We start from the raw sequence: 18,039 nt of genomic DNA on the forward strand, positions 1-18,039 counted from the left end.
TTGTGTATGGTGTGATGGAATGGTCTACTTTCGTTCTTTTGTATGTGGCTGTCCAGTTTTTCCAACACCATTTATTGAAGAGACTTTCCTTTCTCCTTTGTATGTTCTTAGCTCCCTTGTTGAAAATTAGCTGTCCATAGATGTGTGAGTTTATTTCTGGGTGCTCGGTTCTGTTCCATTGATCTTTGCCTCTGTTTTTGTGCCAGTACCATTCTGTTTTGGTTACTATGGCTTTGTAGTAGATTTTGAAATCAGAGAGTGTGATACCTCCAGCTTTGTTGTTTTTTCTCAGGAGTCCTTTAGTTATTTGGGGTCTTTTGTTCCATACAAATTTTAGGATTCTTTGTCCTATTTCCATGAAAAATGTTGGAACTTAGATAAGGATTGCATTGAATCTGTAGATTGCTTTGGGAAGTAGGGATATTTTAATTATGTTAATTCTTCCAATCCAAGAGCACAGACTCTTTCCATTTCTTTGTGTCTTCAGTTTCTTTCAACAATGTTTTATGGTTTTCAGTGTACAGCTCTTTCACTTCTTTGGTTAAGTTTATTCTCAGGTGTTTTATTCTTTTTGTTGCGATTGTAAATGGGATTGTATTCTTGATTTCTCTTTCTGCTACTTCATTATTAGTGTATAAAAATACAACTGATTTTTGTATGTTGATTTTGTATCCTGGAACTTGACCATTTATTATTTCTATAAGTTTTTAAATAGATTCTTTAGGGTTTTCTACATATAAAATCATGTCACCTGCGAATGCTGACAGTTTCACTTCTTCCCTTCCAGTTTGGATCCCTCTTATTTCTTTTTCTTGCCTGATTGCTCTGGCTAAGACTTCCAATACTATGTTACATAAGAGTGGTGAAAGTGGGCATGCTTGTCTGGTTCCTGTTCTTAGAAGGGTAGCTTTCAGTTTTTCTCCATTGAGAATGATATTAGCTGTGGGTTTGTCATATATGGGCTTTTATTATGTTGAGGTACTTTCCTTCTATACCCATTTTATTCAGAGTTTTTATCATTAACGGATGCTGTATTTTGTCAAATGCTTTCTCTGCATCTATTGAGATAATCGTGTGATTTTTATTCTTCATTTTGTTAATGTGTATCACATTCATTTGTGGATGTTGAACCATCCCTGCATCCTGGAATAAATCGCACTTGATCATGGTGTGTGATCTTCTTCATGTATTGTTGTGTTTGATTTGCTAGTATTTTGTTGAGGGTTTTTGTATCGGTGTTCATCAGTGATATTGGCCTGTAATTTTCCTTCTTTGTGTTTTCCTTGTCTGGTTTTGGTATCAGGGTAATGTTGGCTTCGTAGAATGAGTTAGGAAGCTTCCCCTTCTCTTCAATTTTTTGGAAGAGTTTGAGAAGGAGAGGTATTAAATCTTCTTTGAATGTTTGGTAGAATTCACAAGGGACGCCATCTGGCCCTGGACTTTTATTTTTTGGGAGGTTTTTTATTACTATTTTGATCTCCTTACTGGTGATTGGTCTATTCAGATTCTCTATTTCTTCTTGATTCAGTTTTGGAAGGTTGTATGATTCTAAGAATTTGTCCACTCTTCTAGATTATCAAATTTGTTGGCATATAGCTTTTCATAGTATTCTCTTATAATCTTTTGTATTTCTGAGGTGTCTTGTAATTTCTTCTCTTTCATCTGATTTTATTTGAGCCTTCTCTCTCTTTCTCTTGATGAATCTAGCTAAAGGTTTCTCAATTTTGTGTATCTTTTCAAAGAACCAGCTCTTGGTTTCATTGATTTTTTTCCTACTGCTTTTTAGTCTCTACTTCATTTATTTCTGCTCTGATCTTTATTATTTCCTTCCTTCTCCTGATTTGGGGCTCTGTTTGTTTTTCTTTCTCCAGTTTCTTTAGGTGACCTGTTAGATGGTTTATTTGGGATTTTTCTTGTTTGTTGAAGTAGGCCTATACCGCCATATACTTCCCTCTTAGAACAGCTTTTGCTGTATCCCATTGACTTCGGCATGTTGTATTTTCATTTTCATTTGTCTTCTGGAAATTTTTGATTTCTTCGTTGACCCAATCTTTGTTCAGTAGCATTTTGTTTAATCTCTACATATTTGTGACTTTTCTGATTTTCTTCCTGTAACTAATTTCTAGTTTCAGACCTTTGTGGTCAGAAAAGATGCTTGGTATTATTTCAATCTTCTTAAATTTACTGAGACCTGTTTTGTACCCTAATATGTGGTCAGTCCTGGAGAATGTTCCATGTGCATTTGAAAAGAAGGTGTATTCTGCAGTCATTGGATGGAATGTTCTATATATATCTACTAAGTCCATCTGGTCTAATGTATTGTTTAAGGCCAATGTTTCCTTATTGACCTTCTGTTTGGATGATCTGTCCATCTGTCTAAGTGGAATGTTAAAGTCCCCTACTATTATTGTGTTACTATTTCTCCTTTCATGTCTGTTAATAATTCTTTTCTATATTTAGCTGCTCCTATGTCATATCCTCTTGTTGGATTATTCCCTTCATCATTATGTAGTGCCCTTCTTTGTCTCATTACAATTTTTGTTTTAAAGTCTATTTTGTCAAAGTATTGCTACTCCAGCTTTCTTTTATTTGCCATTTGCATGGAATATCTTTTTCCATCCCTTCACTTTCGGTTTGTGTGCCTTTAGGTCTGAAGTGTCTCTCTCGTATGCAGCATATATATGGGTCTTGTTTTTTATCCGGTCAGCAACCCTATGCCTTTTAACTGGAGCATTTAGTCCATTGACATTTAAAGTAGCTATTGATAAATATGTACTTATTGCCATTTTGTTACTTTTTTTCTGGGTGTTTTAGTAGTTCTTTGTTCCTTTCTTCTTCTCTTGCTCTCTTCCCTTGTGGTTTGATGGCTGAAAGCTTTTTTTAAAGATACACTGTTTTTGGTGAGGAAGATTGGCTCTGAGCTAACATCTGTTGCCAACCTTCCTTTTTTTTTTCTCCCGAAATCCCCAGTATGTAGTTGTATATCCCAGTTGTGAGTCATTCTAGTTCTTCTTTGTGGGATGCTACCACAGCATGGCTAGACGAGTAGAGTGTAGGTCCGCGCCCAGGATCCGAACCAGTGAACCATGGGCCACTGAAGCAGAGCATGCAGACTTAACCACTCAGCCACAGGGCCGGCCCCTGAAAACTTCTGAAACAAAATTTTAAGAGAGAGTTCTTCATTGTGCCCCAAGGAACTTTCAGACTCAGTCCGTGGTGAAAATCGGGTTCTCACCTGGGGCCGTGGAAACATGCCTGGGGGTCACACGCCTGGAAGTGCTACTGGCATGTAGTGGAGGAGCCAGGACGGCTGCCCAGAAGTACAGGACGGTCCCACACAATGATGCCCAGTCCTGCCCAAAGGCCAGCAGGGCCCCTCCCCTGCTGAGAATGAGCGTAGAATTGAACATGAGAAACTCTATCCAGGATTGGACACAGGTCTACACAACAGCAACATTTAAAGATGAACTCAGAGCTTTCATTCCCAGTGAGGTTTTCCCACTATCACTGAATAATGAAAAGAACACCCAAAGAGGCTTAGCATTCCTCCCATTTAATATTAATGCAAAGAGTTGCATTTGTAGAGAGCCTGCGTGTGCTCCTGGGGTGGAGCGGCAGAGATGGCTCCATGAGGGTGGGCCTGGCCAGACCAGGTTGTGGGCACAAAGCAGGCACTCAGTAGTCACTGTCTGAGGGGTGACTTGGGGGTGTGGGAGGAAGCAAGGCCCTCAGCCGCCCTTCCCATGTCCCATCCAGCTTGCTAAATAAAGGACACTCTTCCCCACCAGGGCAGAGGTCACTCACTCCCTGGCACACAGCAGGCACTCAATACTCCTGGGTAAGTAAACCAATGTGGGGCTGGGTCTCCCAACAGCTGAGTGTGTTGGGGGGTGTGTGTGCACGCACGAGAATGGCTGCCAAGGCCAACTGGGTCCTAAAGCCCTTTGGATTTCGTGACAAAGGAGCTAAGATTCTGGTGTGGTGGCCAGAGGCTCCCGGAGCAGCGGAGGAGCCTCTGGTACTGGCCTGCCTTGTGGCCACGCCAGTATGCCCACAGCACCCACAAGAAAGGGCATCATGGCAACAGGCCAAGCCCCCAAGGGCCTCAGCACGTACCCACCAGGCGGCTGGTTCGGCCCATCTTAGAGGCGCCACCTGAGCTGGCAGGTGCTCTGCTCTGCCCACGTGGCGGAGCAGGAACTCAGGCTCTCCACATCACCAGCCCGGCACCGCTGCATCCTTATCCCCAGAATTCAAACGCGTTTCAAGGGGGAAAAATGGACAGTGTCATGTGAAGAAATACTCATATTTAGTGCTTTTTATGTGGCATTCCAAGCACTTTGCAAACAGTCCCTCCCAATCACTCAGAGGCGGCTAGACAGGAAGGCAGAGAAGGCACAGGGCAGAGCCACCTCCTGGGGGAGGACAGGCCGTGCTCCGCCCACCGGAGCCTCCACTTGAGCCACCCCCACCCCGTGGCCACCAGGGGGCGCCTACAGGTCCTGGTCCGTGTCCTCAGCCTCCATCGCTTCCACGGGGCTGTAGGCCTTCCAGGCCTGCAGGTTACAGTTCTTCAGGATGGTTCCCAGCTGCTTCCCAGGTCCCACCTCAAACGTCCTGGGGAACTCGGTGCCTTTCCTCCTCTCGTATATGGCATGCATCGTCTGCTCCCACTTCACCGGGGAGACCACCTGCTGGACCAGCAATTTCTGGATGTGTTTCGGATGCATGTATTTGTTCCCATTGACGTTTGAGTGGACGGAAACCAGAGGCTTCTTGACATCAATTGCCTTTAAAACTTGCGCCAGGGGCTCCACGGCTGGCTCCATGAGGCGGGTATGGAAGGCACCGCTCACCGGCAACATCTTGGTGCGTCTGAAGTGATACTTAGAGGAATTCTTCTGGAGAAACTGCAGAGCCTGGAGAAAAAAGAAAGGAGGTTTAAGCCAGGCAGATCTTAGAGGAAGAAACTCCGAGAGGCAGTCACCACTGGCACCGTCATAGTCCTGTGTACAGAATATGCTTCTCTCTTCACATCTGCACACGTAGTTCAGGCTGCAAATGACCTAGAGTGACAGACTCAATCCACCTCTTTATTCCATTAAAATCAGCTGCATATTCAGTGTCCCACAAGTCCTCCTCCGGGGATCTGACCATTCACATGCCCCACCTGGGTAGGTGACTACTGCGTGGCTGAAAGAGATCCGAGGTTGGGAAACACGAGTCCTGTCCCAGCTCCTGTCATTCACTAGCTCGGGGCCCAGAAATATCACTCAACGCCTTGGCATTTTTTTTCACCCATAAAGTGAGCAGAGTTTTGTCTACTTCACAAGGTGCTGGGAAGTGACTGGCAGGAGGTGTGCAAGCATCTATAAACTAACAGTAAGTGTTCATCTTCAATTATAGTTCTGCTACCCTTCATAATGTTTAATAAACCTGTTTTCTTATCACTCCATAATCTTCAAGAAAAAAGTTCAGAAGGAGACTCGAAGCCTCATTTCACCCCGCAGGGTCTTTCCCCTGAGAACTCTCCTCCGCGGTTTCTCTAGAGAAGAACTCTCTCTCTCCCTGAAACCAAAAACCTTCCCCAGGAGGGGCCTCGGCCCAGAAGGGGCCTCTGGGGCTAACAGGCCCAAATTTGGAAGTGTTGGCAAACAGCGTAATTTGCAAATATCTTTAAAATAGTATATTCCTAAGAGACACAGCCCACGGCCTGCCACGCTGACACTGGAGGCCCTTCATGCCTCCACTGGGATCTCAAGGGCTCCCTGTGCACTAAACCCTCTGCTGTGTCCCTTCAACCCGACAGCAGCCACGCACAGCCTGATGAGAGGCTGGGCCAGCTGCTCCCTGGAAGACTGAAGGTAAGCCTTGTGGTCACAGCAGCTGCACGACCTCAGGCAGTGGCACTTTACCTCTCTGTGCCTCAGTTTCCTCATCTATAAAACGGGGATGACAACAGTAGTTGTCTCATGGGGGCATGGATCGAACGCTGCTTAGGCACATGTGCTGTATAAGGGTTAGCAATCATTATCATCTTGTATACCAAGCCCATCCATGTCTACTGGAAAAAACATAACGAGGCAGCTCTTTGTGTCCCCAGAGGGTAGGAGGCACCAGGAGTTTTGGCTGGATGGTGCTCGTCTGTCCATCTCCATGGACCCCTCCCTGCAGGAGGAGCATATCCTGCCCACCCAGGCCCGGCCAGCTGCAGCCTGTGGCTCATCCCATCCAGCCTCCTCTGCCTCCTGTCTGTCAGGACTCCAGAGCCGCTCAGGGCGGGGAGGGAAGTGGAGCAGAGCCCAGCACAGTGAACCACACCACATGTGCACCACACCTGCGGGAACCGTGGAGGTTTGCACTGTCTGTCCCTGCAGCAGTCTACCCTGTCCTGACTGACCAGGTGCTTCATGTCCACTGTCACCTCCAGTCTGTCCCATCACACTGAGGGACAAGCCCCGGGAGCATCTCTGAACCAAGGCCTCTTGCAGTCCCCAGCCCATGCCCTTCCCAGCATGCCTGGGCTGCTCTGACCACCGGCATCCGTGTGGGTGACACTCTGTGGCACCTCCTGTGTCATTTCAGCCGCCTCAAAGTGCTTTCCCTGTAAGGTCTCTGCACTCATCCAACTCGAGGGAAGACCGCAGGAGTCAAGGCCATGGCCTCAGGTCCAGCAGGCTCCTATGCGGCTGGCCCTCGGCCAAGGCACTGGTCTAGCAGAGACCGAGCCTTCTTCGATCAGTTGTTGGATTTGGGCTCTGCTGCTCAGGGGAAGCCCTGTCCTCAGCTCAGCTCTTTGCGGTGGCACTTCCAACAGCACCAAGAGGCCAAACCTGGGAGTCCCAGGAGTCGTCATCTGGACCGGATGCCCACCTGGCTGGGAGCCTGCCCTGGCTGGGGGGAGATTCCTGCCCTGGCTGGGGGCCCCTCCTGGCTCCCTTCTGGGTTACTTTCTAATGGGAGAGAGCAACTGCCTCCGTGAGTAACTTGGGGCCACTGTAACTCATCTTCCCACCATCTCAGAACTGTCACAAGAGGGACCACTCACTGATTCAGAGGAGACACACGAGGTCACCTGGCACAAGGGCCAGGCCTTGAAGGGGAGGATGAACGGAAAAGGTGAGTGGAGGAGACACAGACGCCAGCGTGAGACAGACGAGTTCCAGGTCTCCCTCCACCATCTCCAAGCACTTGCCTCTCCCTCAGCTTCCTCACATCTAAGATGGGACTGAGACCCCCCTCCGCGAGCACAGGACTGCCGCTGGGGCCTGGAGAGGTGTAAGCACTGGCCCTGCGCCGCAGCCCCGCACAGGTCCCCACCCGCACTCCGCCAGCATTCCCAAGCTCAGCCCTCAGGATCTGCCCTTTCCATTGGGCGCGCCCTCCTTCTCTGTGTGGGATGCCCTTCCTCTTGGCAAACTCATCCTCCAGGCCCCACTCCTGGGGCCACCTCCTCAGGCCCCTGCTGTCAGCCTGACCCTGCAACCTGGAGTCATCCGTTCACAGCCGGCCTTCCTGGGAGGGCAGGAGCTCTGGCTGACCAGTCTGTGTCCTCAGTGCTTGCTGCACAGGAGCTGCCCGAGCAATGATTGTGGGGAAGAGAGAAGGGAAGGAAGGGCAGAGGAAAGGAAATTAACTTGGGTGCCAACACAGACCCGGGAGAAAGAGCAGGTAGGAGCAACCCTGTAGGAAGGGCTTTTCCTCTCTGAGGAAGCAACCGGGTCAGCGGCCGTGAGAAGCCCCGAGTGCACCAGGCGAGGGCCTGGAGACCACCTGGTCCAGCCCCTTCACTTTCCATAGGGGGCTGGGCAAGTTGCCCGAGGTCCCGGTCTGTATGAGGTGAGGGGGACAGTATCCCAGCCTCCTGCTCCCTGTGCAGTGCTCGCTCCACCACACACTCCCCAGGCCCTCAAATACTTCCCAAGATCTCGGCTCAGCCGAGAACCCAGCGCACTACTGTGGGCTCACAGGCGTGGAACGGCTCCCCCCTTCTGTAGCGGACTGGGGTCTGTGAGGACTGTGCCCGTCAACACCCACCTCCAGGTGTCCTGAAATCACCCTGCAGTCGGGAAAGAGGTAGTTGGCCACCTCGCACACGGGGCTCTCTATGCCCGCAGCCTTGCAGTGCTCCCGGGCTTCCAAGCAGGCGAAGGAGAACTTGGACTGAGGCCGACCGAGGACAGACAGCATCCCACTGGGGGCAGCTTCCGAGGCTTCCTGCATGGCCTCGGCTCGGACTTTCACTGCATACAGACCTATCCAGAGAGAAGGGCATTTGGAGAAATCAGGGCACGTAATGAAGGAGGGAAGCCCAGACCTGAAAGACAAGGCTAAGGTCCACACTGCGTGCGGGAGACACTCACACTGGTGTCCGCCGCCAGCCCACAAGGCCACAGTTGTATCTGTATCTGCTGCACAGACAGAGATGCCGCCACCACCATGGAAAAGCAGGTGCCGTCCCTGGCACTAACGAATTAACCCATGGCTTCGTGCCTCACAGCGGCTCGGCGCAGGACGGGCTGCTTAACCAGGGGTGACTGTGCCCCCAGGGCAGTGTCTGGAGCCCATTTTTGATTGTTACAACGGGGAAGGGGGTCTGTGCTACTGGCATCTGGTGGGTAGAAGCCAGGGATGCTGCTCCACGTCCTACAATGCACAGCGCCCCTACAACAATGAATTATCTGGTCCAAAACACCCGCAGTGCTGCTTCTGAGAAATCCTGCTGTAGGGTGAGAAGGAACAGACTTTGAGCTACATTGCTTCGGGCAAGTCATGACCTCCCTCCAAGCGAGAGTTTTAGATAGTAAAATGGGGATAATAATATCTAATCTGCCTGGCTTGTTGTGAAAACTGGGATTTATTTCTTTCTTCCTTTTGGTGAGGAAGATTCACCCTGAGCTAACATCCGTTGCCAATCTTCCTTTTTTGCTTGAGGAAGATTGGCCCTGAGCTAACATCTGTGCCAGTCTTCCTGTATTTTGCATGTGGGACACCACCACAGCATGGCTGATGAGCGGTGCATAGGTCCATGCCTGGGATCCGAACCAGTGAACCCCGGCTGCTGAGTAGAGCATGTAAACTTAACCACTACACCACTGGGCTGGCCCTGGGAATTATCAATTTGGTTATTACTTAAGAGAAATCGTGTTGAAGAGGAAAAACAATCAAGAGGCATCAAGATACTTGGAATGATGCACAAACTACAAACTGGTCCCTGACTCGCAGTCTCACAATTACCATAAACCAAGCAGTGCTGCCCTCACTAAGAGCTGGAGAACCTGACGCTGCCAAGGCAGGCCACCCGAAACGCGGGCTCCTGGGTCAGCGTGGCTCCAGCGCAAGGTGAGAGGACAGGGCCGTGCCCAGGCAGGCAGCTCCAATGACCGCCACGTAAGAATGGCCTGTGATGACTGGACACCCCTTGTCCTGGTCCTGGGTCTGCTCCCTCGGGGGGAAGGGCATGAGCAGACCAAGGAGAGGTGAAGGGGCAGCGCAGGTTTGATGGGACAACGGGGAGGGTCTGAGGGGCACTCCTGTCCCCTTTCTCTCTAACACATCTCCATTCACTTGGCAATCACGCACAGCTGTACTGGACTTTCAGCCTCCTTACGCAAGTGGAGCTGTGGAGCAAATGTGTTAAGAGCCTGTGGCAGGAAGTAAGACAACACAGAGGAATGTGGAGAAAGCGTGTGGAAATCCTCCCGTGCAGCCATTAAATAAGTATGCAAGATGCCGAGTGAAAAAACTCAACACAGAATGTACACAGGTTCTAATTCTGCAAATTATGTACACATAAAACTATGTGTAAAATAGTTTTATTAGGATGTGGAACTATGAAACTATTTTCATTTCCTATAATGCTTTTTAAAAAAACACTGAGGTAAAATATAAATATACAATATCAAATTATAAAACATAAAACACCTGTATCCTCTAAGTAACCACTCCCCATTTCTCCTTCCCTCCACCCAGGAACCTCTAATCTGCTGTCTCTATGGATTTGTGTATTCTGGACATTTCATATGAGCGAGATGACACACTACGTGACCTTTTGTGCCTGGCTCCTTTCACTCAGGATGTTTCTGAGGTTCATCCACATTGGAGCAGGTGTCAGTACTTCGCTTCTTTTTATGGCTGAATAGTATTCCATTGTACAGATAGACCACAATTTGTTTATCCACTCATCTGAGGATGGACATGTGGACTGTTTCCATCTTTAGGCTGTTATGAAGAACGCTGTTACAAACATCTGTGTACAAGTTTTCTGCGTGGACATGTTTTCATTTCCTGGTGATACACCTACAGGTGGAACTAGTGAGTCGTACAGTAACTTATGTTTAACTGTTGGAGGAACCACCAAACTGTTTCCCTCAACGGCTGCACTGGTTTACGGTCTCACCAGCCATGTGTGAGGTTCCTGTTTTTCCACAGCCTCGCCAACACTTATTATTTTCTGCTTTTTGTTCCGTCTTTTTAAATTAAAGCCATCCTAGTGGGTATGAAGTGGTACGTCATTGTGGATTTTGTTTTTTTTAATGGCATTTTTTTTTTTTTGAAGAGACAATTTAGATTTTTATTTTTTTTCCTTTTTCTCCCCAAAGCCCCCCAGTACGTAGTTGTATATTCTTAGTTGTGGGCCCTTCTAGTTGTGGCATGTGGGACGCTGCCTCAGCGTGGTTTGATGAGCAGTGCCATGTTCGCGCCCAGGAGTCGAACCAACGAAACCCTGGGCCGCTTACAGCAGAGCGCACGAACTTAACCACTCGGCCACGGGGCCAGCCCCCGTCATTATGGTTTTGATTTGCATTTCCCTAATGATCAGTGATGTTGCATATCTTTTCATGTGCTTATTGGTCATTTGGATATCTTTCTTGGACAAATGTCTATTCAAGTCCTTTGCCCATATTTATCTATAAGCAAAAATGTTGATCTGTTTTAACCATAAACAAAAATCTTAAGAAATGAAACTGATATGGCTCAAGATCAAACATTCAATTACTTTTTCATTTAATGCATATTTACTGAGCTTCTACCAAGCAATAGGCACTGGAAGCATGTGAACAGACTAAGAACACAGGGGATAAGGGAGAGACAGTCAAGCAAGCAGATTTCATGAGATTACCAAAAGAAAGGAAATCCCAGATGAACCCTTCAGGCTTAAAAGGGAATCTAGGTGAAGTCTGGTCCTCGGGTTCCAATGTCATCCCCATCCACGTGCTCCCTTCTTTATCACCCCAGAATGGGTCCACAATCATTTATGGCAATGTCCCTTGGCCCCAGTGAGCCCAGGAAGACAACACCCCTGCACAAAACCAAACCCCTTTCTGTGTACCTTCAGAAAATTCCATGGCTCCGGCAAACACTAGGGCTGCAAATTCTCCCACACTGAATCCAGCAGCAGCAACACAGTTCTCAATAACCTGTGGTGACAGATGCAGAACGTGAGGCCAAGTTCTCAGAGAGCTCCATCCAGGGCTCTGCACTTGAGAGCTGGCAAGGTGCTCAGTGGCTCAGTGAGCCAGGTCCCACTGGCCTGGTGCTCCAGCTAGATGAGGAGACAGAGAAGTGGCTTTGACACTCACTGATGCGGCCCCTTTACTGATGAGGAACTTCCCTGGCAAGGTGAGTTAAACCCAGCTCGCTGACTCTGAGTGGGAGGTGAGACTCCAACCCAGGGCTCTGGATTCCATCGCCTCTGCCCTGGGGCTGCCTCTCAGACCGATGGAGCAGGAGGGAGCTCAGCACCGAAGTCAAGAGCATGACTTTCAGAGTCACAAAGAGCCGGATTCAGTTCTCAGCTTGGGAAAGTTCCCTAATCAACCTGAAGCCTCAGCTGTCTCATCTGTGAAATGGAGAAAGAGCAGGACCTACATCACAGGGCTGCTGAGAGAATCACATGAAGATAATGTCTCTAAAGTGCTTAGCACAGACCTGGCCCAGGGCAAGCACTCAATGTTATTCACGACTCAACAGGACCACATAACTAACCCTTTAATATCACCAAGTCTCCTTTCCCCATCCACAAAATAGCAGTATTTACCTCACGAGGCTGTTACAGGGCGAAATGGGGAAAAGGGTTTAAAGAACTAGCTTAATATTTACTATTTTGATATTATGAAGTATCAACAGCAATCAATTCACACCTTCAAGTGAAGTGACCGTCTCAGATATCATCTTCTCAATGATCATTTAGGGATGAAGCTGAATCCCCCTAAAATCATTTAGCAACTAATTAGATGATTAAGGATCATTTAAAATCACAGCCCGGCCCTCGACTCCCCAGCCTCCTTCTCTGTTCTGTTTTCCTTTCTATAACACTTTCCACCTCTAACACGCTATGTTCTTTACATCGTATATTTATGATGTCTCCTGCCCCGAAGATGCAAGCTCCGCCTGTAGCCCCAGCGCCTAGAACAGGGCCTGGCCCAAAGCGGGTACTCGTGAGAATCGGCCAGGAGTCAGCCGCGGGGACACTCCGGCCGGCCCCGGGGCCTCGGGCCTCACCGCGGGCTGCAGGTGATGCAGCTTCTCGACGGCGGCCAGCGAGGCCACGAAGACGGCGGGCTGGCAGTGCGCGGTGCGGTCCAGGGCCTCCTGCGGCCCGCGCAGGCTCAGCTCCAGCAGGTCGTAGCCCAGCACGCGGCGGGCGGCGGCGTAGAGCTCGCGGACGCGCGGGTAGCGCAGCAGCCCGCGGCCCATGCCCACCACCTGGCTGCCCTGGCCCGGGAAGAGCAGCACGGAGCACTGGCCCGGCAGCCGCCGCGCCGCCGCCGCCCGCGGTTCCTCCACCGCCGCATCGCGCAGCAGCTCCGCCACGTCCACCGCGCCCGGCGGGGGCCGCGGGAAGCTCGAGGCGCCGCAGCCCCGGGCCCACGCAGCCCGCGCCACCCGGACGTTCATGGCGAGGACACGCGAACCCCGCGCGTTACCGCGGCGACCGGGGCCCGACTGCGGCGGCGCGGTCCGTGGCTCATTTCCTGCCGGGCGGGTCAGGGCACCCGAGGGCGGAAGGAAAGGTTCCGCAGTTTCTGGTTCTGCCCTGGGCCCTAGACCCGGCTGCCCTGCGTGCTGGGGGCGCATGCGCTTACGTAAACCTCCACGGGAGGGCAGACGGCGAGGTCCGGCACCACAATGCCCCGGGAAATATCTATTGAATAAACGGCGCGACGCAATGTAGTGTTCACTCTTTCCACCTGGCGTGTGAAACGTGCTTGAGACGCTTCCACGTTCTTTCTCGTCTGTGATTCTCCCACCAACACTGTGCAGTGGGCAAGATAACGCTTCTCTTATAATGCTTCCTGCAAACCGGACACGGTGCCCGGCACAGAAGCATCTAGTAAATAGGTGACCCGTTGAACAAAACCCGGGATATTTTTCAGACATTAGCTTAATTCCTCACAGCAACACTGTGGTGGATAGGTGCTATTATCCTCAGTTTACAGATGAGTAGACAAAGGCTGGAAGATTGAGTGACAGGTGGTTAGTGACAGAAGGGGATTGGAAACTGGGGTTATGCGGCTTCTGAGCGGTGGTGTGAGACTGGGTCAGAAAGAATCCAACTCTGACCTCACCCATGACTACACCCCCTTCCCCTGCTCCTCTCTCGGTTCCTGCCAGCCTCTTCTAAGGAGCCCAGGGGCCTCGCACGTGCACACGCACTACACACCTCGTAATGAGAGAGATCTAGGTGGAATCATGTCAGCAAATCTCCTTCAGTGAGTTTCTGCTAAGAAAAGAATCAAATGAACGGAGATCTCACTCTCAGGACATCCCTGGCAGCCTTGCTTTTGATGAGGAAAAATGGAAATAAGCTGCATATCTAACTAGAGGAGATGAGCTCAACGGATGATGGCAAATCTACTCAACGCCGTGGTCATCCAAGACGTGGAGGAGAGTTTCAGGCTGAGACATGAATAGAGCGCACACAGCCTCCAAAAGCCCGTAAACCCACACTGCAGGAATCTTTTGAAGACAAATCCACAAGGACAGGGACAGCAGAAAAGGAGGGCCTAGCAGCAGGCTCTCTGGAAGCTGGGAAGCAGGAAGACCAGTATTACTGGACTTAGCCCACTCCAGACAGCCAAATTCCTCCTGAAACTGGGGAAAGCTGAGAAGCAACCCTTATTCATGCAACAGAATCCTCGAAAGCTCAGGAACTGACAGCACCAGCTGCCGCTTGATCTGAGGGTGGAAGAAGGTGGAAATAAAGAGGACTATTGGAAGGTGTGTTTGAAGAACACTGAGATCTTTAGATCCCCTCCCTCTCTCCAGTCACTGGCTGATGCTCCTCTCTCATTCTGGCGAACATCGAGGGTTTACCTCTGCAAAGGGCTGGACACACCAGGGACAGCGGTGAATGTGGGTACTCTGCTGAAACAGGTGTAGACTGACTGAGAAAGCGGAGACTACCTCCAGTGCTTCCCCCCAGCTGAGCCCCAGAAACCTCGGGCCAGACCGCTACCCTCCAGGCAAGGGACTGAGGACCTTAGGGAATCTGCCCAGTCCAAGAAGGAAATCCTAAAGATGTTGACACTCCAGGAAGTTCCTAGACAAATGACCCACCAAGTTTAACTTTACAGTAAAGCTAAGCCAACAAATACCATCCGCAGACTTATTTCCCTCCTTTCTTTTAATCACGAGCAGCCAACCAAAGATGCCCAAGCATCTGAGGAAAGCCTCTTACAAATGGGGGTGGGGGAGCCAATGCATGAGATTCAGAGACTATGATGCGAGAAGAAAATAACTGTTGTAAGAAAACTGTCATTGATAGTTGAGAGGTACGAGAAGACACTGCATCCATGAAAAATGAACAGGAAGTTATAAAAAAAAAAAAAGAACACTCGGAAAACAAAAAATAACCCCTTAGAAATTAAAAACAGGATCGCAGAATTGAAAAGCTCAGTAGAAGGCCAGGAAGAGAAAGCTGAGGAAACCACACAGAAGGTAAAGCAAAAAAGCAGAACGTGAGAAGTAGGAGGGAAAAGGAAGTTAGAAGAGCAGGCTAGGGTTCTGAGTAATAGGGGCTCCGGAAAGAGAAGTGAGGAAACAGAGGGAAGGAAATCATCCAAAAGATGGTTCAATTTCCGAAAAATAAAGGCTATGTTTCCCGTATGAAAGGGTCCCCTGAGCACTGGCACAAGGGGTGAAATTAGACCCACATAGAGGAATACCGGTGTGAGATTTCAGAACTCTGGGGACAAAAATCTTAAAATCTTCCAGGAAGAACAAAACAGGTTACATACAAAGGCTCAAAACATGGACTGAGTCCACCCTGCTCATCGGTACCGTGCAGCTGGAGGCCGGCAAGTCTGCATGATGCTCAAGGGCAAGGATCTCCAACTTCGAATTCTTAGCCAAGCATCAGTCAACCATGGATAGAGTGCAGGATTTCAAATGTGACGCCTCCTAAGCAGTCTTTCTCAAGAACTCCTGGAGGATGGGCTCATCACGAACGCAGGGAACCAAGAAAGGCGAGGATGTGCCATGCAGGAAATGAGGAGCCGGCAAGCAGAGGGGTCAAGGGCATCCCTAGGGTGGTGATGAAGAGAGACCCCAGGATGACATGTGCACCAGGCCTGTGAGTGGCCAGTCCAGTTGGGAGAAGTGTGACTCCAAGGATGTACTGAGGGTTGTTGTCACCAAGATGCCAGCTGCCACTGTACTGCCTGTTTAAGAACAGAATCCCTAAGGAGCCCGGCCCAGAATCTTGGCTGAATTTGACAGGTCTTGATCACAGGCTCATGAGACCCTGTTCTCTCCTCCATGCCCTGCTGCCTGTCTCAGCTGAGGACACTGGTTCTCCCTCACAGCAGTGTCCGCCCCTCCTCTTGAGATCGGAGCACAGATACAGTGAGCTCAGAAGCAAGCAGACGGAAGAGCCCACAGCTCTGGCCATTTCCTGCTGAATGCCCATGCCATGGCCCTGCCAGCCATGCGGACAGGGGAGCCTCCCCAACCTTGCCCTCCGACTGCCCCAGAAGGGGCCATGTAATTGCTCGGGGAGGCTGAGGCCAGTCTGTGCCCCAGAGGCTCAGTTCAGTTTGCCCTCCTGGGGGTCGTCCTCTGGTCTGGCCATCAGCTGTTCAATATAGCGCTCGGGGAAACATCCTAGGTGGTGTTAATAAAACTCTAAAGGGAAGCAAGGCCGTTTCCAACCCACAAGTCAAGATGAGGTGACTCCGGGATGGTGGGGAGGAATCCCTGGAGAGGGCACCAGGAGGCCCCAGGGGACCAGGAATCTTCTCTTCATTAACCCAGGGGGCAGACACACGGGTGTCTTTTTATTATTATTTTAAAGGGCACACAAGTGTTTGATACACATTTCCGTTTATATGGAACATCTCACAATTAAGAAAAACAATGTAGGGCGCTGGCCTGGTGGCATAGTGATTAAGTTTGCGTGCTTCACTTCAGTGGCCCAGGTTTCGCGAGTTCGGATCCTGGGTGGGGACAGACACACAGCTTATCAAGCCATGCTGTGGTGGCGCCCCATGTGGAAGAACTAGAATGGCTCACAACAAGATATACAATTATGAACTGGGGCTTTGGGGAGAAAAAAAAAAGAGGAAGATTGGCCACAGATGTTAGCTCAGGGCCAATCTTCCTCACCAAAACAAAAACAAAAACAAAAACAAAAAACAATGTAGACAAATGTTTGTTAATGTAGAAAGAGGTTTCTGATTTATTGTAAGACCATTTACAAATAGCAAAAACATTTACAGCATGAAGACATTCTTGTAAAGGCACGTGTGCACATGCTTAGAGTAAGGCAGGGAAAAGCTCAGGAAGGTGGCGGCAGTGCTTTGCTCTGGGTGATGGGAGAGTGGGTGACTTCATTTTTTCTTTTTTGTCTGTATTTTCCGATTTTACCATAAATATGAATTACTCATGTAATAAAGTAAACACATGAAATATAAGGAGGTACGGTACTTGAGTCACATTGGAATTCAGAGCCGAATGACAGGATAGGTAGGAGTGCAGGCCCTGGACTGCCTGGGTGTGAATCTTGACTCCATCACCAATCAGCTGTGTGACCTCAGGGATGTCCCTTCACCTCTCTGAGCACAGGAGGTGGGCTCAATCCTCTGGGGATTGGGGGGGTTGTTTTCCATGCCTCCTCCTCGGATGGACTGAGGCCAGGGGCTGGGTTTGCTTGTGTTGTATCCTCTGGGGTCCAGCCCAGAGCTGGGCACCCCGAGGTGCTCATTATATGTGTTTCTTGAGGTTGCCATGTGCCAAACGCCCAAGAGAGGCTCCTGTGCTCAGTGCTGTGGAGTTCAGAGGTCACTGCTGTCTTAGAGTTGGGGTGGCAGAGTTGGGGTTCTGGAAGAGCTTCCTGGGGTGATGCTGGAGAGCAGTCCGACTTGGACACATGGAGATGCCCAGGGTGGAGGTGAAGGGTCTGCAGGCAGGGGGGAAGTCTGTGCAAAGGCGTGGGGTGGGAAAGGGTAGGGCAGTTGGGCCCTGATCCCAGCCAGGCAGGGCCTCGAGTAGCAGGGAAAAGGCTCAGGCTGGATCCTGAGGCAGTGAGAGCCGTGGAGGGTCCCCAGCAGAGGAGGGGCATGGAGGGGACAAGAGGGGAGCTGGGGGCCAGCTAGGGGCTGTGGCTGCTGCCCAGGCTCAGGTGGGGTCAGTGGTGCTAGAGAGAAGGGAGGCACAAGTAATGGGCGGCTCCCAGCCCGACAGGATGGGGCGTCCACATCTGTATCCAGACCTGCAGTGCCAACCCCCAGGCAGCAGCCGGCCCGTCTGACTCGCAGGGTCTCGTCTGTGAAAAGGGCGTGAACTGCACGAGGGCAGGGCCTTGTGAGTTTGTTTGCAGCCCCCCCCTTTGGCCCAGGCATGCGGCAGATTCTTAGGGACAGACATCTCTGCCTCCCGGAGGGCCTAGGGCCAGTACAGCAGAGTTGGAGGCAGAGGGAAGCCACACGGCCTCCTCCCCACAGGTCTTCCGGGGGAGGAGAGTTTGCCACATTGCAAAGCCACGGGCACCTCCTTCCAGGAAGAGGATGAGGGCTGGCGGCTGGGGGAGGGGGGGTG

General features: G+C 50.3%; 1 protein-coding gene across 1 annotated transcript; it reads right to left on the reverse strand.

Annotated features, from left to right (window-relative positions):
* Positions 1-4,292: 4,292 nt before the first annotated feature.
* Positions 4,293-13,057, reverse strand: MCAT (malonyl-CoA-acyl carrier protein transacylase). The gene is made up of 4 exons (XM_023631148.2): positions 12,505-13,057; positions 11,333-11,420; positions 8,038-8,255; positions 4,293-4,919 (listed from the first exon to the last, which is right to left on the reverse strand). Exons 1-4 carry the CDS (start codon positions 12,898-12,900, stop codon positions 4,494-4,496), a joined length of 1,128 nt encoding a protein of 375 aa, XP_023486916.1. The 5' UTR covers positions 12,901-13,057; the 3' UTR covers positions 4,293-4,493.
* Between the last annotated feature and the right edge of the window lie 4,982 nt (positions 13,058-18,039).

Source organism: Equus caballus, chromosome 28 (assembly GCF_041296265.1).
Source record: "Equus caballus isolate H_3958 breed thoroughbred chromosome 28, TB-T2T, whole genome shotgun sequence".
Classification (NCBI taxonomy): domain Eukaryota; kingdom Metazoa; phylum Chordata; class Mammalia; order Perissodactyla; family Equidae; genus Equus; species Equus caballus.